The sequence below is a fragment of the Mustela putorius genome, unplaced genomic scaffold, assembly GCF_011764305.1.
Source record: "Mustela putorius furo isolate JIRA1106 unplaced genomic scaffold, ASM1176430v1.1 tig00003901_pilon_pilon_pilon, whole genome shotgun sequence".
In the NCBI taxonomy this organism is placed as follows: domain Eukaryota; kingdom Metazoa; phylum Chordata; class Mammalia; order Carnivora; family Mustelidae; genus Mustela; species Mustela putorius.
This window is the reverse complement of record NW_025422049.1, coordinates 14,611,794-14,638,128: the sequence shown is the minus strand read 5'-3', so window position 1 is coordinate 14,638,128 and position 26,335 is coordinate 14,611,794. Positions and strand designations below refer to the sequence as shown.

Genomic DNA, 26,335 nt, shown 5'->3' with positions numbered 1-26,335 from the left:
ATCAGCAGCTACCTCATTTGTACCCACAATGTCATCTGGTCATAGGCCAAACCTCTCCAATTGGTGCTTCCTCATGCAGCTGGCCTGATAATATCATGTTGGAAAAAAATCTCCCATCTTGTGCCTGGATTTAGTGAAACTGCAATACTTCTTTTGTTACCTATAGGATCTCCTCCTCTCCTGTCCCTAACATGCCAGATGAAATCAATGTTCAATCTTTTTCAGCAGTGCTGGAAATGAAATTTCGTTTCTCTGTATTACTCAAAAAATGGAGAACACGGGCATCTAATCACGTCATATTACCAGTTGCCTACTCTGCCTTACCTGTAAGGTCAGTTAGCCAGTAGGGGTAACAATACATGAGCTACTTTGGAGCAGCCATTTGCATCAGATGGGAAATAATCTGTTTCCCAGAGTCTGATAAAAACAGAACCATTAGAATTAAGATTTGCTAGATCATCTCCGCTGATATCAAGGCCAAAGTATTTATAATCCAGATTGGAAGACAAACCTATATGGGGATAATGTTACAGAACCCACGTGGTATTTTTAAAAAGTCAGTATTGGGGGCGCCTGGGTGGCTCAGTTGGTTGACCGGCTGCCTTCAGCTCAGGTCATGATCTCAGAGTCCCGGGATCCAGTCCTGCGTCGGGCTCCCAGCTCCACGGGGAGTCTACTTCTCCCTCTGACCTTCTCCCCTCTCATGCTATCTCTCATTCTCTCTCTCAAATAAAGAAAACCTTAAAAAAAGGTCAGTATTGATATGTAAAAATCAATCATGTGTATAACAATGGATAGCATTACTTGATTAACATAGGATAAAAATAATACTAATGGCTACTGGTTATTGAATGCTTTCCATATATATCTGGTGATGTGGGAAGCAAAGGCAAAAGAAAAATTAAATTTCCTTACTACTTACAGACCGTTGACAAGGCCTTGAAATAGTCAGAGTGACCTTCCCCTGGGAACTCAGCTGCCTGGATATTGACACTCTGCTAAGAGTAAAATGCAATCTTGGCTTAACATTGTCCCAAACTGCCAGGATCCTGTGTGTCTGTTTGAAACATATAGACATTCCTTCCTTTATCTCTGACCCCCAAAATGTATGGTGGCATCCTCCTCCAAGCAGATGGCCCACTGTTGTGTATCTGAAGGGTCTCATGACAGAGATTTTATTAAACAGTAATAAATGACCTTTTGCCAACCATAACTAGCCCCCTTAGGATCTAGGAAATCTTGTTTCCAAAATACCTTGGAGGGTTGTGCTGTCCCTAACCCCCGCTGAACTTGCAAGCATATAGTCAGTCACCCGGCACAACCCCAGTGCAGCTCTTTCTGCCCACAGATTTTGTCCCTGTGCTTTAAGAAAACCACCTTTTTAGGGGCGCCTGGGTGGCTCAGTGGGTTAAGCCGCTGCCTTCAGCTCAGGTCATGATCCTGGGTCCTGGGATGGAGCCTCGCATCGGGCTCTCTACTCGGCGGGGAGCCTGCTTCCTCCTCTCACTCTGCCTGCCTCTCTGCCTGCTTGTGATCTCTCTCTGTCAAATAAATAAATAAAATCTTAAAAAAAAAAAACCACCTTTTTACACTGAAGACATCTCAGGAATTCTTTCTTGACTCTTTGCTCTGAACCCCAACATTTCCATATCACCAGGCACCATGCTGGAGCATCTCATTTAGTCCTTACCATGGTTCTATGCTATAGACATGGTAATTATTCCCAGTTACACCCAGGGAAACTCAACCTTAGAGAAGTTAAGTGCCTTGTCCAAGGTCATATAGCTAGGAAGTAGTCACCAGCACTTGAACCTAGGCAGTTTGGCTCCGAAGTCTATACTGTTAACCACTATACTACTTCACCTCCAACCACCAAAAGACCAAATATTTGATTTTATTATATCAATAAACAAATCTATAACAATCCTCACATTGAATATTCAGATATAAGTATATAATATAGGTTTTATTGGGTACTAATTGATCTCATCAGCTAATGTTCTACTTTAAACCCAGATAAACATTATATAACATTGCTCAAGGTTTGGAAGGCTATAAATCCATTCTCAATTTCTCAGCAAATGGGAGCTCTTAATTTTTCAAAAAGACAAGAGCTAAGTCTATGATAAAATAAATATAGCTAACTCCATAGGCGGTGAAAGTTTATAATTTTAGGTTTCTAGGTGGAGGAAACCTAGAAAGATATTCTTCTCAAATCTAGGTGGTCACAAACTATAAATGAATTATTCCATACACTTTCCTTTTCAAAATACAGGTATATCGAATGATGGGGGTCATCAACTCCAAAAGTAAGGTACACCTTTGGATAGATATTAGAAATGAAGGAGGAGGAAAAGAAGCCAAGATAGGAAGGGCATATGCTGTGGGTGGCTTTGGGGGAGCTAGCCCTCTGTGAAGGCATTCTGTGCACTGTTAAGATATGACACTTCCCAGGAAAATAGTGAAAAATGATGCAGTGAGTCAAAAATAAGTAAATCAGAAGATGTAAGTTATTATGGAGGTGGGAAAAAGGTCAGAAGTGAAGGGGCTGATTATTGTGTCTCTAAGACCACCCAGAGGAATGGAGCCCCAATCTGCCAATGTGAGTGTAGTTAGCTTGGCAGATAGTCCTATGGTGGAACTTGATACAAATATCTCTTTAGGAAAGCCATTGTTCTTGATTCATTTTTTTATAGGTTACCAAGTAATTTTTAAATTAAATTTTTCTTGTAGATTGCTTTTCTGGGAAAAGGATACTACCAAGCTGATTCAGAATTTTCCATGTCATTGCTTATCACATGACCAGTGTGAGTTTGGGTAGCATGGTAATGGTTTCTGAACAGTGCTGAGAACCCGGTTACAGAAACCTTAGTGATCCAACCAAGGCAGAGGACCATGTGAGGGAAACTAGACTGGCATCATCTATATCATAGAATTCGATACATATTGACATTGATTATTTTCCAAATTTTCCAATGGGTACTGATCTTTTAAAAAAAATTTTTTAGGGGCACCTGGATGGCTCAGTGGGTTAAGTGTCTGTCTATGGCTCAAGTCATAATCCTGGGGTCCTGAGATCAAGCCCCGCATCAGTCTCCCAGCCCAGGGGCAAGCCTGCTCTCTCTTTTCCTCTGCTGTTCCCCCTGCTTGTGCTCTCTTGCTCTCTCTGTCACATAAATAAATAAAATCTCTAAAAAATTGATTTTTAATTTTTTTAGAAGTGGGGAGGGACAGAGGGAGAGAGAGAATCTTAAGCAGGCTACACACCCAGGATGGATTCCAACGTGGGGCTAGATCTCACAACCCTGAGCTGAAATTAAGAGTCAGACACTTGACTGACTGAGCCACCCAGGTACTGACCATGGGTACTGATCTTGATAGGAACACATTTACCAGCAAAACAAAATCAGAATGAACCAAAAGAAAGTCTTTTGTGAAAACAAAAAACACAAAAAACAAAAAACGGAGCCAACAATCTCTATTTCTTTTTAAGTAGCTCACAGCCATACACTCAAAAAGTATGTTCATTGCCATGCAATTGAAAATTGGTAGGTATGACCAGGAGTGTCAATTTAGGCCTAGAAGAGCTTGCGTGATTAAAGTTAGGCTCAGCTGGTTCTCAGACTAGATAACAAAGTTATAAAAGGGTAATTCTCACTATTACTCTCAAAAACAGTGTGGAATAAGGCTGGATAAAGAAAAGGGCCTTATGTGGGTTTGTGATATGTAAGAGACCTTTTAAAATGGTATAAAGAAAATGAGGCTGGAAATCTAGGGGCCAAATTTGTGTTAAATAATACCAAAAGTATTCTCTCTGCCAATAATGATTTTCATCTCATGCTCCATACAGGTGCCAAATGGTGTTTTGTTTTAAAGTTGCTCAGTTGATATGCAGGCATCAGACTGAAGGGTTATATAATTGAAGGACAAGGCTTGAGAGAAGAGATTGTGTCACATTTGTGAAGCAATTATGGATCCCACATTCCTACTTTTGTTGGCTATCCACACCTAAGACAAGCTAGGGAACTGCTGGCCTTAGTCTCCAGAGGTAGAATACTAATGCTCAAGAGCTACTTTAAGTGTGGGCAGAGGTCCTGAGGAGGTGAGGAGATCATTTTCCTCAATCTTTTTAGCAAAGGCAACATTATAAGGTCATCAATTCTTTTCCATCTAGTGGTAAAACATTGTCAGGGTTCAATTTTGCAAATCTGGCCCTGAGGATTGCTGTTACATGGAGGCATTTGATGTATAGCTAGACAAAGTGAAGTGCAGGGTAAGAGACCATTACATAGCATAGTTTAGAGTTTTCCCAAGCTCAGAGTTAGAAGAAAAATGGGTTGATAGCCTGAATTATCCAGTTTGGCTTTCTAAAATGAACGTAGAGGCTTTTCAACTTCTTCCCTGAAGATAATATGTGAGAAAATGTACCTAAACTGCAGCATGGAGAAATTCAGAAGACCTAAAGCACAAGATCTATACCAATGACTGTCTCAGGCTCATGGGCCTTATACCCCAAATTTCTGTCTCTGAGGCACAGGATGTATACCTTCCATGCTATCAATTTCGAAGAGGCATGGCCCTAATATTTCAGGCTTCTCCAAATAGTCCCTTATGATTTCAGAAGCTGTGAACATAGGGAAATCCAACAACTTTTGAGACTGTCTTTACTCTTTTATACCATATCACCTTTTGGGGTAATGTGGTCAGCTGTTTTATTACATACTGTGGAAATCATAATGTGTCATTCATCCTAAAGCTTTGGCACGTTCAAAGGCTCTCTTTCTTCCCATATCCTATTCACTGGCAAACTAGATCCAGTTTTCTTTGCTATAGGTTCCATCATCTTAAAAATTTCTTTGCAATTCAGATTGAAAAATTGGTTTTTGAAACTCAGTCCCTAATATGGAAAGGAACAATTTCCTTGCAGGTAATTTGAAGAGAGTAAACAGGGGTTTGTATGAACATTGCACTAGATTCTTCAGGAATGTTAGAGATCTCCATCCTTGGAGACTTTTTTTTTTTTTTTTTAAGTAGGCTCCACACCCAGCATGGAGTCTAACTGTGGACCTAACTCCTGAACCTGAGATTAAGACACTGATCTGATATCAAGAGTGAGATGCTCAATTGACTGGACCACCCAGGTGTCCTTGTCCTTGGAGACCTTTAAGAGCACAATAGATGCTTTCTTGTCTGAGGTTGTTTTAGACTCCCCTCACCATACAGGGCAGAGTTTCTTAAAATTCAGGGCCAGAGAGTTCTTTGTTGTGGGGGATCATCCTGTGCATTGTAGGGTGTTTAGCAGTATCCCTGGTCTTTTCCTACTAGACACCACCATTAGCTCTCCCTTTCCCCAGATTTCACAACCAAAAATATCTCTGGACATTGCCAAGTATCCCCTAGGAGACAAATCATCCCAGTTGGGAAATACTGCTCTAGGGTATGAGGCCTGTTTGGCAGTGGGCTGACTGGAGCAGGAGAAGCAGAACTCACTAGAATTAATCATGCCAATTTTAGGCTCATCTATCCTAATCCACCTGAGGATTGCAACACAATCCCATCAGTACAGTGGTTTGCTAAGCCAATAATTATCCAGGGCTGGAAGGACAGGGAGTGGGAATGCCACTCCTATCCCCTGGAGAGTTTATTGGAATTTTATTTTCAGTGGTATATTAGGTTTTAAAATCTCTAGAAGTGTGTTGTGCATTATGATGACCACTATCCATACCTGGCTATTTAAATTAACTAAAATTAAGTAATATTTTATTTTTATTATTATTTTTTTGAAAGATTTTATGTATTTATTTGACAGAGAGAAATCACAAGTAGATGGAGAGGCAGGCAGAGAGAGAGAGGGAAGCAGGCTCCCCGCTGAGCAGAGAGCCCGATGCAGGACTTGATCCCAGGACCCTGAGATCATGACCTGAGCCGAAGGCAGCGGCTTAACCCACTGAGCCACCGAGGCACCCCTCATTTTTATTTTTTGTGTAATATTTAAAAATTTTAGTTCCTCAGTCACAATATCTACATTTCAACTACCCAACAGCCATATTATGGCTACCTTATTTGACAGCATAGATAAAAAAACATTTCTGTCATGGTAGAAAGTTCTACTGGACAGCACTGCTCTGGAGAGTTGATAGTCACTGGATAAGAGAGACCTGCTGAAGCAGTCTAGAAATGCCTTAACAATGGTTAATAACAAATATTTACCATATGCTTCTTTTTTAAAAAGATTTACTTATTTCTATTTTTGTGGGGAGGGGCAGAGGGAAAAGGAGAGAGAGTCACAAGCAGACTCCCGTGCTGAACACAGAACCCAGCACAGGGCTTGGCCATGAGATCAGGAACTGAGCTGAAACCAAGAGTTGGATGTTCAACTGATTGTACCACCCAAATGCCCCCACTTAGTAAATTTTTAAAGATGTGCTAGAAATTTTTCTAAGCACTTGATATGTATTATCTCATTTATGATGTCAGAACAGTCATTATTTATATTTTATAGAGAAGAAAACTGAGGCTCAGAAAGGTAAAGTGACTTGTGTAAGGCTACATAGCTCCTCCTCAAATGGAGGAGCCAGGACTTAAATCCAAGCAGTTTCGATCCAGAGCTTGGATTGTTAACAGGCATGTGATATGGACTCAGGGTAGTAGAATGATGGGTGTCTGGCATCAGAAGTAGCCCAGACATGTTAGTTGTGGATAAGAGAACTTTCTTAAAAAAAAAAAAAGATTTTATTTATTTGAGAGAGAGAGAGAGAGAGAGAGAGAGAGAGGAGAGAGAGAGAGCAAGCATGAGCAGGGGAGGGGCAGAACAAGAGAGAGAACCATACTCTCCACTGAACAGGGAACCTGATGTGATGCTTGATTCCAGGACCCTGGAACCATGACCTGAGCTGAAGGCAGAGGATTAACTGACTGAGCCGCCCAGGTATCCCTAAGAAAGCTTTCTTAATATGTGGGCAGAACAGTGTATCTGGAGAGTGTGGTTGTACACAGAGGTCTAGGAGGCAGGTGCTTGGTATTGTAGCAGTCTGGGAACATGAATTGGAAGTGCTGGGCAGGATATAAGATAGAGACTCAGTTACTGGAGTTAGTCCAGGGTATCTCAACCTTGGCACTCTTTACATTTTGGTCCAGATGATTTTTTTATTGTTGTGGGGGGCTCTTCTTTTCTTTGTGGGATATTTAGAAGCATTCCTGGCCTCTACCCCTTTGATACAAGTAGCACCTCCTCTCCAAGTGTGACAGCCAAAAACATTTCGAGACATTGCCAAATATCCCTCCATGTGACACAAAATTGCCTGCAATTTAGGAAAGCAGAGATTAAAAGCAGAGCCTTGGTTAAGTGACAAGAAGGCAAGGACATAGGTATAGCTACCAAAATGCAAGACTCAGAGGGGATCAGCAGCTTGGCTGACTGGATGCTGAGTTGCTGTGCTGTTGGCCTCCAGATCTAAGAGTCCCATCAATGGGAATAAGACAAATCCCAGAGTCTGGACTGGAAGAATCAACCCATGGGAATGAAGTATCTTTATCTAGAGGTGGTGGTACCCAAGGGCTACAGTGGCACAGAACTAGGCAGCTCATAATGGAGATTATCTTCTCATGGCACAATATTATAATTCTACTATCCTTAGCAGCACTGAAAAGGAGTCAGGACCTACACATCTCATGGTACCAGCATAGTCAGGGCCCTTGGTTATTATCCAAATGGAAACTCCATGAGTTATGGATATTCCAGGCAAACATGAGACAAATCTACAATGATTGCCATTCATGGCAGGAAACATGTTTTATGGTTGGCATTGTTGGAGGCACCTGTGGAATTTTGTAGTTAGGGTCTTTCTTCTTGAATTTCTGACCTGGGATTTCCAAGTGGGTTCTCTCAGAAACACCCATGCAATAAGGAGTCCCTCACTCTGTAGCAGGACTTGGCTGAGGTTGGGAAGTTTTAAGAAAAGAAGTTTGAAGCTTGAGCCTGGATAATGCCAAGAAGCTTAGGTCTATCTAGAACAAGAATCTTGGCAAAAATCATTTCAAAAAAGTAAATAAATAATTTTATTTATTTACTTATTTTTATTTTATTTTATTATTTTTTTTGCTTCTGTGTGTCTCAGTCAGTTAAGCCTCTGCCTTCCGCCCAGGTCATGGTCCTGGGATCCTGGGATCAAGCTCTTTGTCAGGCTCCCTGTTCAGCAGAAAGTCTGCTTCTCCCTCTCCTTCTGCTCCTTCCCTCCCTCTTCCCCTCCCCTCCCTCTGCCCTCCCCTAACTTGTGCTCTTTTTCTCAAATAAATAAAATCTTTAAAAATAAAAATAAATTCTTTTTAAAAAAGATTTTATTTATTTGAGAGAAACAGAGTGAGAAAGAGCATGAGCAGGGGAAAGAGCAGAGGCAGAGGGAGAAGCCAACTCCCCACTGAGAGGGGAGCCAGAATCGGGACTCCATCCCAGGACTCCGGGATCACTAACTGAGCTGAAGGCAGATGCTTAACTGACTGAGCCACCCAAGTGTCCCAATTAAAAAAAAAATTCTTAAGAATATTTTTTCTTCTTTAGCAGAACCACAGGATTCAAAATCTCTGATGGTGGGGCACCTGGGCAGCTCAGTAGGCTGCCTTCAGCTCAGGTCATGATCCTAGGGTTCTGGGATTGAGACCTGTGTGGGCATTAGGCATTAGGCTCCCTACTTTCTGTGGAGACTTCTTCTCCCTCTCCCTCTGCCCCTCCCCCCACTCATGCACCCTCTCTCTCTCAAATAAATAAATAAATAAATAAATAAAATCTTTTAAAAGAGAGTCAGATGGCTATAGCAGGATACATCATGAGAAATAGCTGATTTTTAGGTATACAATGGCCAGAATTAAATTATGGGGTCATAATAATAAATGGGTCATATTCTAAAAAGTATGTAACTTTTGGTTGGTAGGAAGATCTGCTTAGGTCTTTGTATGATTGAACTTAATGCCCATCATATTGACACCATCAGTCACAAGCAAATTTTTTCCAAACACAGTATTTGACAAGCAAATGTTTACTAATATCCATATAATGTACTGCATTTACTCATATTTTCCCTCTATTGATTTTTGAGAGAAAAAACTCAAGATAAATGTCGCCCTCCCCCCCACCCCGCCCCACACCATAATTTCTTCCTCTCTCTGACATTACTTTTAATTTTATTCCTTTGGACTGACAGCTGCATGGTCAATAGGGCCTTCTCAAGCAGAATGAGTTTTATTCATGTCAGAACCGACCAAGTATTAAAGGAAAGGGGCAGGAGCTTGGCTGCCTCTGGTTGAAGATGGGAGAAGGGAGAGCTACTTTGGGCTTTTAACCCCAGGGCTATTGTCTTTCCTGTCTCATGCCTGTCTTTCTCCCATTCAATCCCAGGCTACAGAAGCAGGTTGCTGTCTTCCCAGAGAAAGGTAAGCTAGGTGCTGATTGCTGCCAAATTAGGAAGACATCAGCTGCCTTGTCCCTAAAGTCAAACATGCCCCAAATCTGAAGCATGGAAAGACAAAAGACATTTCAAATGTAAGGATGACCTTTCAGTCATTTGCAAAACATTTCCTTCTCTCTGAAGGACACATGTAACTGGACATGCTTTATGGCTTCACTGACATCTTTCACTCTGGGGTACTAGCATGGAACCTTCTATTAAGAATGCTTCCTTGAGTAGTGACATGACATGCAACAGATGGTGAGGATGTATTCCTTCCTATTTTTTGACTTTAACTTCATGGTAGGGGCAGTTATGGCTGTGGTTGGTTCAGTAGACAACATGTAGTTCTTTGTCCATGCCCAGGAGCTACACATCTTCAAGGTGACTGGCCAGGAGACAGTTGCCTGGATCAAGGCTCATGGAACCTCACTGAAGGGCATCACTCTGGAAGATCAAGTGGTATTTCTAGCAGACACATCTCTAAAGGTTGAGGCTACTCTTGGTTAGTGTCGGATAGAGGTCCTGGCCATGTCCTCCAAAACTAGCTGACTATATGTTTGGAGGGGAAGTACCCTGGCCTGTGCTGGGAAAGTGAGAAGCCAGACTCTCAGAGTAACCCAAAAGGAAGAAAAGGAAGAGTAAATAGAGGAGGAGGAGATGATGATGGGCTGCATTTGCAGTGGATGTGGTACTGTGGCTTCATCAGTATTATATACACCAATGGCAAGAAGTTCACCAATGTTAACTCTTAAGTGCTTTGCAATACTGATTTTTGTAAGGATTTGGGAATAAAGCCATTTGGTCTAGTCGACCCTGCTTAAAAAACAGAAAACAAAAAAACAAACAAGATTTTCTATCTTATAGCTAGTTCATTCCCTAAAGGTACAAGGTGGCTTCTTGCTCATCTGATAAATTTATGGATGCTGGGTTCAAGGGTCTTTTAGGAAATATTTTAGCCTGGTTCCAGAGAAAGAGCTCCAGACTGAAAGCGTCAGCCTAGTGTTCTTATCAGGCCATACTGTTCTGTCTGACTATTGGGTTGTGTTCTCCAATCCTGAAGATCAAGGGGGATGGAATTGACATTACTAGTTGAATCATTTGGTTGAAATTATGAATTCAGGATTCCTCTCAGTTTGAATGAAAAATAGTGGGGATGGCCAAAGAATGATTTCCAGGTAAAAATAACCTAGCTCCTTTAAGTCACTTTCCCCAAAGGAGATCTATAGCATTTTCTCTCGAGTCAGTCCTAGGATCCAGAGAACAGTTCCCATTTTGATCAGACAAGCTATTACCCAGAAAAACTTAGCACTGACTGCAGGATATAGGAGCCTACCTTTTCCTGCTTCCGGTTTACAAATGGGATCAGCCAATTTAGAAATCATGTCAATCTCTGATTAAAATGTGGGAGACTCTAACATTGGAAGAAAGAAATCAAGCTCTCAACAAGGAAGGCAGAAAAATAACTGCATCAAAGATGAGCGAGGGCTCACCACTGTGTTGTAGCCCCCTTAGTAGTTGAAGGGAAGGCTGTTTGGTTGGCAAAAGTTGTGAAATTTGACCACATCTATATCACAGATGAATGTTTCGGATACAACATTAGGGTTATTAGGTTTGGTTTTTAGATACAAATATGTTTTAGTTTTAGAGAAGATATTTTAATGTTCTCCTGCACTAACTGCACTAACCTAGTCTAGAGTCAAAGATATGGTCACTTAGACATTTATGTGATCTTATTTCCTTGGGTCTCTAGATCCCTGTCATGTAACAAGAGATACTTGGTTCATGGATTGATATAAGTCTTTTGGGTCACCATGGACATCAGAAACGTTGCCTTGGATTTTGTTTGTAGCAAATATCAGCTTCCTGAAATAAGAAATACTTGATTAAAAGAAGGTTTGTATATCTTTAGAATGTCTTTCCTCTTTACCAAGAGCTGAAGTAGAGAAAATTGTTGAGCCTATAAGATGAAGGATTTAGGTTAGAGGCAAGGAAGATAGACTCCAGAATGGGTGGCTATGGAATGTCATAGAATTTACTCTGGGTAGCTTTCAAGACAGTACTGTACTTAATGTACTGGGAGCAACACTCAGTGGAAAGTCAGAAGTTATGCATCTTGGCTTTTCTATATGAGTCAGTCCTTTGAGCCTGGAGAAATCACTTTCTCTCTGTGAGTCTCACTGTCCCCATCAATAAGGTGGGAGGAGGTGGACTAGACAATCTTTCTAGGTCTGACATTCTCTTCCTTTCACTCATTCAATAACTACTTATGTGTGATGATAGGACTGGATGTGAGGCTATTATGCCAAGTGAAATAAACCAGAGAAAGACAAATACTATATAACCTCACTTATACATGGAATCTTTAAAAGCAAACAACCAAACTCATCAATACAGGGAATAGGTTGGTGGTTGCCAGGGTGGGAGCTGGGGGAAATGGATGATGTTGTTATTTCTATATAGGGAGATCAAGGAAGGCCTGCCCAATTAGGTAGCACTGGAGTAAATATCTAAACAAAAGAAGGAAGCCAGCCATACAGCTACTTGGATGAGGAACATTTCAGGCAAAGGCACTGAGGCTAGACCATTCTTTTAAGAGGTGACTATGGCTACAGCAGATCAAGTGAGGGAGAGTGATAGGAGATGAGAGCAAAGAGCAGAGGGCCAGATCATGCAGGGCCTTGAAGGCATTGGAAAGGGCTTGGGAGGGCTTTGACCAGGGTTAAAAGGTCTGATTTATGTCTTAAAAGTATGACTGATTGTAGCTGGAAAAAGACTAGATTATTTGGGGACTGAGAGGGAAAGCAAGGGGATTAGTTAGAGACCTTGATAATCATCCAGTTAAGAGGTAATGGTGGCTTGGACTATTGTGAGGTGGTAGGGGGTGGTGAGATATGGTCATATCTAGGATGGTCTGGAATGATTCAAGGCTTGTCATGGAAATCTCATGATTTCCTCTATTCTTTGTGCCCCTTTCAGATATCAAAAGTCTATAATTGCAATTCACATAGTTCAAACACAATAATTTTTTTGCTTATCCCTTTTGTGAATTCCCTAAGTTCCTAGCTCATCTCAAATCAAAGTAGGGAAAAAATACGCTGAGTAACAGACAGTGGAGGTTGTTGGTACCATCAGTCTAGAGAGGTTTTTCCTCTTCTGAGCTTGTTAAGGTTGTTCTATTCCAGGGTTAAATGACATTTTATTGACTGCAGGACAAGAAGACACTAAAAGCTTCTACATTATCAAGAATCTCTCTAGCGTATCAGTTAGGGTTGTCCGATCATCCTATTTTTGACACAAGTATTCGTCTACTCTGTCAGTGTCCCAAACACGTTCTTAATCTAGATGATTGTATCAGTATGTCATCAAGTAAAGTAAGAATTTGGAATCTATCCTATTTATCGGATCCTTGTAGACAATTTGAAGAGTTTAGACCAGAAACAGTATAGCCTTGTCATGTTGTATTTCCTCTCTCATACGTTTCCTTCCTATTGAGGAAATTCAGGAAAATGTTTTCCTGTAATATTTGATACTTTATTTTTTTTTTCCTGGAGTAGCAATTCTGCTGCCAATGAAGCCAGGGCAAAGAATGTATTAAATGGATTTTTGTCATTGCTTGGGTGTTAGAACTCATTCCTCGGCTAAAGACCCACCCTTTTTTCTGTTTCTGTGTCATTTCTACTTCCCATGCACTTGATGCATAGGCCCATCTTGTCCTTTCTATGCCTTCAACTTGGTAAACTCTAGCCTTAACAACCATATAGCCTTCTTTCCTTTGGACAAAGGTACTTAAGCACTAAACTGGCAACTTAAAAATAAAAAAGTGATTAAACATCAATAAGTCTTTCACCCTGGTTTTCTTATCCCAGAGAGACACTAAGACATTTTAAGCATCACTTAAAACAATTGTATACTTTTATGCAAAAAACTTAAAAGATCTAGAATACATTTAGCTTTGCTCTTTCCTCTAGACTTGCTATAAAACTCTGAGCAAATAACTATTCTCTAATAAATCAGAGTGAAACATTTTCAAGAATGAATAAAGTGTTAATTACTTTAATATACAAAGAGTTTAGACAAATCAGTAAGAAAAAGATGAAGACTATTAGGAAGATGGGTTAAAAAAATTAACAGATGATTCACAGAAGAATAAAACACATTGCTTACAATACAATATTAAATGATAGGAAATTAAAAATTTAACTGTAAAACAATAATGAGATAGCATATTTAACTGTCGGGTTGACAAAAATTTCCCCAAATCATTAAATTTTTTGCAATCTTGATTCCAAGGATGTGAGAAACAAGCATTCTCACACACTGTTGGTAGGAGAGCAATTTGGCAATAGCTATAGCAATTAAATAATGCACATACCCTGTGATTCCATAATCTCATTACTAAGAATTTGCCTTACAGATATAATCACACAACTTTTCAAAGACACACACATATACGCAAACCCACTGATAGTCATCACAGCATTGTTTAGGAAAGCAAAATCCAACAACCTAGATATTCTTGAAATAAATGTTCATTAATAGAGGACTGGCTAAATAAATATGGCAATCTGTATGATATAATGTAATATTGTTATTAAAAAGAATATGGTAGGGGCACCTGGGTGGCTCAGTGGGTTAAAGCCTCTGCCTTCAGCTCAGGTCATGATCTCAGGGTCCTGGGATCGAACCCCACATTGGGCTCTCTGCTCAGCAGGGAGCCTTGCTTTCCTCTCTCTCTCTGCCTGCCTCTCTGCCTACCTGTGATCTATGTCTGTCAAATAAATAAATAAAATCTTTATAAAAAAAAGAATATGGTAAAGATAAATATCTTCCTAGGGAAAGATGTCTCCAATATATTGTTAAGGAAAAAGAAACAAGTTGTTGAACATTTGTGAAAAGAAGTCTGTGTATTTGTGTGTATATGTTTCTGTTTGATTATGCATACAAAATACATAGGAGGACACACCTATATTGTTCATAATGATGACTTCCAGGGAGTGGGTTTTGAGAGTAGTAATAACATGTATTATCTTTAAAACCAAAGCTCCCAAGTAAACATGGCGGTGGAGAAGGGCAGTGGCAATCTGGGTTCCTGATACTTGAATAACCTCAGTTTGAGAGTTAAGAAATAATGGGGAGGGAAAAGGGGGAAAATTGCTTGAGTAAATATGACACATCTTCATTTTGGTTGGGTAGACAAAGCCCAAACTGCTCTAAATTCTGGCTGTCTGAGTAGGGATTGAAGCCTTCCTTATGTAGGCCCACTGGTAGGTGGGGAGATCTACCTGGCTATTTGAGGAGGGGATGGATTGGAGGATCTCTAGAGGTCATTTGCAGCTCAAAAGTTCTATCTGCAATTCTCATATGAATAATGGAGCTGATGGTGGCCACAAACATCAAATCACTCCAGGCTGTCCTTGAAGTGCAGAGGGGGATTTATAAATTCTACTCTCCAGTTTCAGAAGTGTTTGCTGTAGGTCATCATATCCCTTTTCCAGATAAGGAGGTAAAGGTGGTAGACATGCAGGAGATTTGCAGTTGTGACCATGTTCCTCTTCCTTCTCTGATTTGTATTTCTTTGGAAAGTTCTTTCAGTGCCTTTTCCTTATCTGGCTCACAGCCTTTTTTTTTTTTTTAAACTAATGGACCAGCAATAACAATCCACTGATAGTATGGTGAAACAGGAAACTCCCTCATTCAAGATCTTAGTAATAATATGCTGATTACCTTCCTTCTGTGGAGGACTTCAGAGGGGTGACATACTTTTAAAAAAAATTTTTATAAGATTTTATTTATTTATTTGACAGGCAGAGATCACAAGTAGGCAGAGAGGCAGACAGAGAGAGAGGAGGAAGCAGGCTCGCCGCTGAGCAGAGAGCCCGATGCGGGCTCGACCCCAGGACCCTGAGATCATGACCTGAGCTGAAGGCAGAGGCTTAACCCACTGAGCTACTGAGGTACCCCTGACATACATTTTAGAATAGAGAATAACTACCAGATTAAGTGTACATTTACCAGGAGGTTCCTGAATCCAGGATGCCCCTCACTAAGATAGCTGTCCTGACTCTGGAGAGGACAGAAGAAGAAACCACTTCCCTTACACTGTCTTGTCCAACGGAACTCACTATCCATCTAAGTTTAGGGCTGGATTTATCAGTGACAATTCGACATGAATTGCCAGGCCTCTTTCTTCAAACTATCAATAATGCACATGTATTTTGAACTTTATTCTACAGGAAATAAGAAGCAGCCCTAACCATTTGAGTGACATGATCAGATACCTATGCTCCTCAAAATACAGTCCTTTCTTATCTCTAACAGCACTTATATTTTGACTAATTGATTATATCTTTGCCTCCTCACCTCAGTTATTTAAAGGGACTTGGTAACCAACTTGGTGTGGGTGGCTGAAGGAGAGGGTGAAGGTGAAGACCACTGCAAGGTTTCAGATCTAGAACACTGGAAGGAAACCTGGAGGGATGAGGATGCCATCACCTTGGAGAGGATACACTGGATGAAGAAGAGGACATGGAGGGCAAACTGAGGTTAGTACAGGCAAGAACACAGACTCTGCAGCCAGACTGCCTAGGTTTAAATCCCAGCTAGTCTACTGACCAGCTCTATAATCTTGGGAAAGTTACTTAACCTCTTTGTGCTTAATGCCTCCATTTGTAAGAATGAGTATTATCCCTCATCATAGGACGGTTGTGAGGCTCAAACAAGTTAATGTATATTATGTACTTAGAATGGTGCCTGACACATAGTAAGTGCAAATTAGTGTTTACTATTTTTATTATTAGACATAGTAAATTGTAAGGGTCTAGGGTACATCTAGGTGTGTATATATATAGCTGAACTTTGGAAAAGAAATTATGGACCTCATGATAGATACTGAACCAAAAATGTAGAAATGATAGAGCTCCGTGTAGCACCAGTATTGTAGGGGAAAAAAGATAAGGACTCTGAAGAAAAGACTAAAAGGGAGTGGTCAGAGGGAGATGAGGCTCCAGGTAGGCATGATATCGTGGAAGCCAAGAGAGTTGCAAACCAATGAGATTACAGTGGAACACCAACATTGAAACTGTGTATATGGGGAGGGATTGGAAGAGAGGCAGAAGAGAATGTCATTTGGGGAAGTAGGTAGATGGAAGGGGAAGGAGTTAAGGATCAACATGGCCAGCTCCTCACAAACACTTGCTGAGGGATACTGCTGTTCAACCAGTCTCCTGGGTTATTATGAACTCTGTTACCTGAATTGCCCAATCTAACAGAAAATATTTAATCTTGTCATAATCTGAAGAACAGCTTTAATTCTCTGGTTTTCATTCTAATATCAAAGTCCTAGACCCCAAAAATGGGTTGTGCCAATCAACTCAAGATAATAAATCAACCACTTCTTGGGAGGAGAAGGTCATAATGAGTGCATCATATCATAGCAGACAAAGTGATACACTGAGTTACTTCCTCTTGTGTTTGTGCTGACTTTCAGTGGACAAGGCCTATTGTATTCTCAAAGCACAACTGTAGAGAGTTTAGAGATTAATTGGCCTGAAGTAACATGTCCAAGATCACTCAGCTCAGTCTGAACTGGCACAAAGCTTCCGGTCTCCCAAGCTACTCTATTATTCCACTCTGCCATGGAGGGACCATCAGAAGCACTAACGATTACAACAAAGCTGAAAATAAGCAAAGCAGCTCCAAGTAGTGTCTCTCTGGAACAACTCATTGATGATAGAGTTTCAGCAAATGATTAATTCACTTCAGTTCTATTCAGTTGTCTAAGTATTTTTGACTGCTAATTATATGCCTCACAATAAAATTGAAAGATACAGTGAGTGCCCTCAAGAAATGTATGGTATTGTGTGGAGAACAAACATGCACATGCTGTCCCTCCAGCCCCCTCCCCTCTTAGTGAGCATGGCCTTTTGTGTTCCAAGAGCCACAAAAGATTTAAGATATTCACCTCTCTGAAAAAAAAAACCAAAACCAAAAACCAAAAAACGCAGTTACTTAAACTTGGTTTCAAGAAAACCAAGATAGCTGACTGCATTATACCTCACAAAGAAGAAATACAAATATCTATCTATCTATATAATACAAATATAAATATATAAATATAATATACATATAAATATAATATAAAAAGGCAATCACCAAATAAAAACACATGTGAGTTTTTAGCTTCCCAGAGCTACCATCAACTCAAGCTTCCTTTCAAGAGCTTTGTGCTCATGGTTGAGCATAGCCCTAACCAACATACACATGTCCAGCTAGGAAGTTTTCTATTCTCCTCTGTCCCAGGGCAGGTATAACTCATCTGCCTGTGATATCATCCACTCCTCCTGTGCCTCACACTGATTGTATAAAAGGCAGCCATTTCTGTCTCCTTTTTACCCTAGGTTCTTCATTGCTATTTGTTTTTCTAGCTTATAGCTCTTGTTGCAAATTCAATTCAAGTGTGAAAAATTGGTGCAAAATCCAGAGGTCTCCTTCTATCTCCCTTCCCAGCTGTCCTATCCCAGTGCACCAAACACAACCCTGTTCCTTTCCATATGCCAACAAAAACCAGGGGGCAGAAATAGAACAGTGCAAGCAAATGTATGCTACATCATCCAAAATGTGTGATGTGGACAATATAGGAAGACACTCCAGACACAAGTAGACACAGAGGTTTCAAGGGGAGAACATTTTAGAAAATAGGCTTTGACCTGGAAAGGAAGAAAGAAGAGGATGGCATGCTGGTCAGAGGGAAATGAATGAATAATACCTCACCAAGACTCAGGGCACTGGGCCCGGTGCATCCTGAGTCTTATAAATGGCAATTGTTGGGTTCCCATGCCCATCTATCTACCCTCCCTCTTGTCTTCTCTGATCCTAGTTGGGAGTAAAGGGGAATTAGTCTGTGGTCACTGGTTGAGCCACTCCTTAGTTGAGACCTTGGTGAACGGTCACCATCATCTAGCTGGTTGTTACTGGGCATCTGACTGGAAGTTGGGGCGGAGAAGACTGAAGTGGGTTGAAAGAAAGAAGCTGGACTCTACAGCAGTTTGTCTGCTATGATATGATGCACTCATTATGACCTTCTCCTCCCAAGAAGTGGTTGATTTATTATCTTGAGTTGATTGGCACAACCCATTTTTTGGGTCTAGAACTTTGATTTTAGAATGAAAATCAGAGAATTAAAGCTGTTCCTCAGATTATGACAAAGATTAAATACTTTCCATTACATTGGGCAATTCAGGTAACAGAGTTCATAATAAGACTTTTATATTAATGCTAAGAATATAAGTATCACATATTGAATGTTAGATACCACAAATTATGCCAAATGTTAAAAAAATAATTCTCATTTAAATCTTGCAACAATCTGTGACATAGACAGTATCATTATCCCCACTCTATAGATAAGGAAACTGATGCTCAATAACTGTAAATAACTTTGTTAAAGTCACTCAGTCTGAACTCTTGCAAGTGGGTTCTTACCACATTTTTGAAAAAAAATGGTTACATGAGATTATCACCAGAAGGTGATATCAGCAGGGTTTCAAACTAATAGGGGTAGGAATAGTACTAACTACCCTTTCCGAGTATTGGCTATGTGTCAGGCACTGTTCTAAGTAATATGTGTGCATTATTCCATTTAATCTCACTTTACCTCTATGAAGTAGACTCCACGGTTGTTCCCATTTACAGATGAAGAAACTAAGGTTTCTAAACTGATATGTTTAACTGATATGTCCAAGGAAACGCATCTAATAAGTGGCTGGCTGCAAAGCTTATTTTCTTTCTACCACTTTAGGTTGTCTATGAATAGCAGGGTAACTTCTGCCATTCTTCCCTTTACTTTCTGCTCTCTTATTGAATGTTTGAGACTTAGAGGTTAGGCTCTTTAGTTCCCCTCTCTGGGCTCTAGCCACCTTTGCCCAGGCCCTCAGTGTTCCCCTCCACACTGTGCAATCTCTCCCTGAGACCATAAGTCAGATAGAAGGGAGTAAATGGAAAGTCTTATTGCTGATTTTCTACAATCTTAACATAAACACTTATCAGTGTTGTTGAAACTTAATCTCACTAGCTCATCTGTGAAACCAGTTTTAATTTGGAGCCATCTGCCACAGACAAATGAGTAATTATGGCAGAACCCAGAGGGGTGGGCCTTGGGGAGAAGGTTGGCTTAGTCTCTTTCCGCCTGCCTGCACTGACGCAAATGACCAAGAAAGAAAATTTTTTGGGTAAGCTGTTGATGGAGAGGCCAGCAGCTCTACCTCCCTGTTGCTTCAATCCTTAAAGACACGAATGAACAGGAAGGGATGACTTCAAGGTTATACAGCTTGCTTAACAGCAAAAGGAAGACCATTGTCATCAATGCCAGGCAGAAGGAGATAATCTGTGAACTGGGCCAGCTTGCTCACCAGTCTCTCTCTCTCTCATTGTACTAGTGCTTCGTTGTGATGTGTGCCACTTGCCAGATGGTCTCTCCACACAATATGACAGGCTAAGTCAAACTGATGGAATGAAGCCAAGAGTAACAGTCCTTGACCTCTGTCTAGCATTTACATTTTTTTCCAAAGACTTCAATGTATCTTTTTTTTCTTTCTTTCTTCCTACCCCAGATTAGGTAGGGACTGGTATCATCAGCTTTGCTTTATATATGAGGAAACTAAGCCATAGGGTGATTCTGTAACTGGACATGTGTAAAAGATCTTGTACCTTGCCCAAGGTCATCCTGTTTGCTGCAAGTTGGTTAGCACCTCAAACTCTGAATTCGAGTCTGTCATTCTGTCTTTGAGATGAGTGGTTTTCCAGCTATGCTTGCTCCTTAGGGGCCAAGGAGGTATAGGATTGTGTGTGTGTGTGTGAACAAGTAGGGCTTTGAGCCCTGATATGCTCATAAACCAGGCCAGCTCTGTGTGGGTCTGTTTGTCTGTTTTACATCTGGGCAGGATTTCCTTTATTTAAAGGCTCTGTTTCTGAAAATGTTTGAAAACCACTTACCTGACTTATATTCCTCATAGAGAGTATAGTGGATTGAAAGGTATCCCGTCAAAAGATACTGTCAAGTCTTAACCCACAGTACCTGTGAATGTGACCTTATTTAGAAAAAGGGTCTGCAGATGTCATGTTAAAATGAGGTCATCCTGCATTAGGTTGGGCCCTAAATCAATGGCTGGTATTTTATAAGAGAAAAGAGATGGAGATCAAGACTGAAAGACACAGGGAAAAGACACAGAGGAGAACTGTGTGTGATGATGGAGGCAGAGATTGATGCAGTTATAAGCCAAGGCATGGAACAGATTCTCTCCTACGGCCTCCAGAAGGAGCCAGCCCTGTTTGTACCTTCATTTCAGACCTCTGACCTTCTGAACGAGGAGAGAATGCATTTCTTCTATTTTAAGCCTCCCAGTTTGTGGAAATTTATTATGGTAGTCCTAGGAAACAAATACAGAGAGGGTCATAGGCCTCTTACCTAGAAATGGGCGAGGGTGGGCCTATTAAAATGTTGGTCCCAGGCTCAAACCCCAAGATTCCGATTTTGTAGGGGTCAGGCATCTGTATTTTGACAAATTCTCTGTATGCACAATGATTAATCTTTGAGCTGGTTTTGACCAGACGCAAGTATAAGACTGCTCTGGATTGTAGTTGCTTTGGCTCCTCAGGCTGCTGATGTTCCTCTAGTGGTTCCTGGACTCAGTGGGCTTTATATACAAGAAAGAGGGGAGTGTTAAATGTTCTGTGATACAAAGCTCTTGAATTCTGTGAGTTATTTAAGAATGTTTATCCCAAGGAATCACAAAATCTGCCACTGAGGAAATAGGCTGTAGTGGTCAGGGAGTGGATGCTGCCAAGGGGGTCAGATTTCCAGAGCAGCAAGACCTCAGAACAACACACACACAAGAAGACAAAAGACTAACACCACACACACACACACACACACACACACACACACACACACGAGTCTTATACTTGTCTGGTGCAGGAAATTCTGAAAAAGCTCCGCCATTTTTACTTTGAGTTTTGGTTCCTATTAAAAATGCAGATTTCCAAGGGAGTGTTGATCCTCAAAGCCAGTGTCAGCCATTTATCCCTGGCATCTGATCTTTATCTGAGAGGACATTTGATAGGCTAGAAGACAGGGAAGAGCACGGTGGGCTGAGCAGAGGGTTTCTTGCTGCTAGCCTGAGACCAAACTCTTTGCCCAATAAAGCCAAAAAGGACACTCGTTTATATACCCAATACAGATGGAGGTCAGCTGTGCCCATCCCTTGGCGAGATGGAGGACCCAGGAAAAAGGTCAGGTGTTTGGAATCTGTGTGTGGGAGGTGTGCCTTTCTGAGAGTAGGCTACCCAGCTGGACCCATGGACATTCAGGAGGCCTACGTTTGCTCACATTCCTGATTGCTTCCAGGTAAACAAATCCTGTTTCTATATCCCAGAAAGGCAGAACTCCAGCACTGTGGCAGCCTGTTGTTATAGTTACTGACATATGACTTATTGTAGCGATTGTCAGAGCAATGGGAGAAAATAAAATTTAGCAGAGGCTGGTGGTGGGGGTTGGGGGAGAGAGGAGAGTGGGAGGAGAAAGCTTTCAGAAAAGACTTGGGGATGGCCTGATGGCTTTGTGCGTTTGTACATATGGTGTGATACTGGAGTATGGACAAAGGAGGTCTTACATTGACAGCATGTCTGAAAGGATCTTGGGAATAGACAGACTGTCCCAAACAGTTTCACCCCTGTTCCATATGCCTGACATTTCACCATTAGTGGTTCATTCCTGTGAGTTAAGCACTGCTTTTCTTGAGGGAGGTCATGCCTTAGATTGTACTTTAGAGTAAGTTTACTGGTGCCTTTCTTCTTCAGAGTTTTCCAGAGGACAGGAAAGATTGGGGACAAGGGGGCCATCAAATAAGGACATAGCCTACTTTCAAAACTCAGATAGGGTTAGTATTGCTAGCCTCCTCTTTGGAAACTCCCCTGTGCTCTCCTATCTTTCACCACAGTTATGAGGATAAATGGGATTGAATATGAAAGTCCAGGATGTCTTGTTCAATCAGCTAGGCATATACTTTTCTGAGGGATAAATGTAATTCCTTCTTATCTATCAGCAAATATTTATATATCACCAATTATGTACTACGAACTGGGTTAGGTACTATTGGGGGAAACATGGAAATGGTTAGGCATTAGACTATGTCTGACATTTAAGAAACAATCTAGGGTAGCTGGGTAGCTCAGTTGATTAAGCATCTGCCTTTGGCTCAGGGCATGATCCTAGGGTCCTAAGATGGAGTCCCACATCCGGCTTCTTGCTCGGCAGGGAGAGTGCTTCTCCCTTTCCCTCTGCCCCTTCCCCTGCTTGTGCTCTCTCTCTCTCTGACAAATAAATTAAATCTTAAAAAAAAAAAAAAAAGAAAAAGAAACAATCTAGTTACAGAGATAAGACATTTAGGCAAGGCTGGCCAGTAATACATAGTAGCATGCAATTGATGTCAACTGCTGGCCAATAATACATGGTAGCACATAATTGGTGTCAATGGAGGGTTAGAGCTAATGGCTACACGATCTCAGAGGTGAGCAAGGTCATCATAGAGCAGGGTATCTGGATAAGCCTTAGTTCAGAGTAACACAGTAAATCACCCAGGACCTTCCAGGACTATGGGAAAATAGGGCACAGAACAAATCAGTTTTGATGGGAATTGGTACACAGACTGAGTAGGGAACATGTTTATACCTATCTGTTTTGCTATTCATCCAAATTCTGGCCTGTCCTTTCCAGAGAGCTCTCCATCCTTCACTGATCAACCCTAGTCTTAGAACTCCTGTGTCGGAAATCCCAAGACTTCGATTGCTTGGAAAGCAGTATAATCAAGTGATTAATTGGGTAGGTTTAGGAGTTCAGTTGCCTGGGTTCGAATCCTGGCTCTGACACTGTGATCTTGGACAACTGATTCAACTATTACTCGATTTTTCAGAGGGGTAGTCATAGTAGTGTCTACTTAAAAGAGTTGCTGAGGGGATTAAATGAACTCAGTGGTGTAACATTCTCAGCACAGTGCTGACTGCAAATGAACTGTTATGAACTACTTGTTCTTAAGATAAGTATTTATTGAGTCCGTGTGATATTACAGGCACTTTCCTAGTGTGGGGATACAGCTGCACTGTATTAAGTGCTGATGGCGGATGGGACATTCAGGACCTTTACTCAAAGAACTTTTAATCTACTGTCTGTTTTTCTGCTCTCTCCATTCCAATGCTTAGTCTATGAGTTATCACTTAGCTTACTTCTGTTCCTTTCAGTTTAACCGGGCAGGCAAGTAGTAAAGCTATGAATTCCCTTAAAACAAGTTTTGGTTGTATCTTATAAGGTTTGATGTCAAGTGTTTTCCTTAATGGAGTACTTTGCAATTTGGAGTTTTATTTGTACTATTTTGCTCTTTAGTGTATTATGGTATTCCAGAGTTGATGACTCTGTATTTTCTTTGTCCATACTATGCTCCAAAGAAAGGCAGCGAAGAAACCTGTCTGACTTGGGAGGTTTAGGAGAAACCTGTGGGAGACAGGGCTGGAAAAGACCATTGCTGAAGGGTACAGAGTGTTAGACTTCATGTGTTGGTTTCTCTTGTAATGAGACCTTGTAATTACTGAAAGCATTGACAGCAATGACAGGATTGTTGTGCTGGGGAGAATAAATTAGCATTGTTTCTCAGGATGGCTTGTGATAAAGGAAGTGTTCTTTAGTCGGGGAATCTAGTTAGAAGATTTTCATGTTAGTCTAGGATAGTGGTTCTTAAACCTGAGTGTGCATCAGAGCCTTCTGGAGGGGCTAGTCAAAGCACAGTGTACTGGACCTCATCCCCAGAGTTTTTGATTCCATCAATCTGTGGTGGGACCTGAGAATTTGCATTTCTAACAGGTCGCACTGGTGATGCTAACTAATGATGCTGGTCTGGGAACCACACTTTGAGAATCACCTATTTAGGAGAGAGATGATGAGGAGCACAGGCAGAGTGGTAGGAGGAAAGAAAGTATGAAAGAGATTGGGGAGGAAGAAACCATAGGGCTTGGGGATTGGACACAAAGGTCAGGAAAAGGAAGGACTCAAAGGTGATTCCAGAGTATTAAGCTTAAGTTCCTTGGAGTGTAGGAGAGTCACAGAGGCAAAACACTAAACACTTAGGAGTGGAATGCAGTTGCATCACAGGTACTGGGAAAATACATGATCCTCTGTATGTGTCTGCATCTATACCGAGGCATTCACGTTTAAAGGCCTTTTGCCATTCTCCAGGAGAGAGGCTAGTGAGGACAAATCCCACATCTATATTTGGTCTCTTCCTTTCTAAAATGTAACCTTTGAGTAGAGGAAGAAAATGAAACTAGAGAGCAGAAGGTAGGAAGGGTCAAATGACCTTGGATATTCTGGAATTGGAATGTATACTTTTGGGTTGCTAAGTATTTTTTAAAGATTTTATTTATTTGAGAGAGAGAGAGAGAAGAAATGAGTGGGGAGAGGGACAGAGAGAGAGGGAGATACAGGCTCCCTACTGAGCAGGGAGCCCAATGTGGGGCTTGATCCCAGGACCCTGGGATCATGACCAGAGCTGAAGGCAGAGGCTTAACTGACCAAGCCACCCAGGCAGCCTTAGGTTGCTAAGTATTGAATGTAAATGGGCGAATGCTCACAAGGAAAAGGCAAATGAGTAAAACCGTGTGGTAGCTCTAGGTAGAAAAAACAGGGTAGCTCTAGGATACCACCTGAGATCACTGATGCTATTTCTAAGAGCAAAGGGTTGTCAAGATAGGGTTTCTTTTTAAAAAAAAATTTGTTTATTTATTTGACAGAGACAGAGATCACAAGTAGGCAGAGAGGCAGGCAGAGAGAGAGAGGAAGAAGCAGGCTCCCTGCTAAGCAGAGAGCCCGATGTGGGGTTCGATCCCAGGACCCTGGGATCATGACCTGAGTTGAAGGCAGAGGCTTTAACCCACTGAGCCACCCAGGTGCCCCCAAGATAGGGTTCCTTAACTCCAACCTATCTAACCTTCCTTAGTTTTCAGGCTTCTGATCCTGGGGCCTTATTGTTCCTAGCTGTTTCCCCAGACCATAGGGATTTCTCTTACCTGCTTCTCTCCACTTGGCCGCCGGTAGCTGAGCAGAAGCTCCACAGCGCCCACCACTTCCTTCCGGATGGCGTAGAGCAATGCATCACCTACATATACGCTGTGGTTCAGTAGAAGCTCCATAATTTCCAAATTCTCATTCTCAATGGCAATAAGCAGGGCACTCCGGCCCAGAGGATCCATGCAGTTGATGTTGACATTGTAGTAAATCTCAGCCTCCTGTAGGGCCTGCTTCACTGTGGCATAGTCCCCCTTCTCTACAGCATTGAGGAAAGCCTTCTCTTCTGCAGAGAGCTCGGTCTCAGCCCTCACAATCTGCAGGGGGATACGATCTCTGTATGGCGAATAGTTGACTTTTTTGTAGTATAGTTGGGCCATGGTTCATAGCATTTAGCAACCTGAGTGGGAGAGTGAGAAACCAAAGATAGTCTTAGATGCCTGAAGTTCTCAAGTGTCCAGTTTATGGGGGAAGTCTGGCTAAGGGGTTGGAAAATCAACCGTCTTCATACCACGATCTTTCTCTACTTGCAAAAGGGTATAGCAGAAAAAGCCCAGGCTTTTGGGTGAGAAAGAACTGGGTTCAAATCCTTACTTTATCAGCTTTGTGATCTTGGATAAGTTATTCAATCCCACTGCATTTTTATTTATTATTATTAAGGTTATCAATATTAATAACATCAATAGCAGTTATCACTTAGTACTTACTGTGCACCAGGCCCTGTGCTAAATGTTAATTCCTTCTTCATAAAGCTCTTGTGAGAGTCAGAAGAGAAAATATATTATCA

General features: G+C 41.3%; 1 protein-coding gene across 1 annotated transcript in view; it reads right to left on the bottom strand.

Moving 5' to 3' along the window:
- Positions 1-26,335, bottom strand: part of TRPC5 (transient receptor potential cation channel subfamily C member 5) — a 254,409-nt gene that overhangs the window by 107,594 nt on the left and 120,480 nt on the right. Inside the window, exon 2 of the mRNA XM_004769088.3 lies at positions 25,551-25,948. Within this exon, the coding sequence (XP_004769145.1) occupies positions 25,551-25,928 (378 nt within the window). The 5' untranslated portion in view covers positions 25,929-25,948. The remainder of the gene's footprint in view (positions 1-25,550; positions 25,949-26,335) is intronic.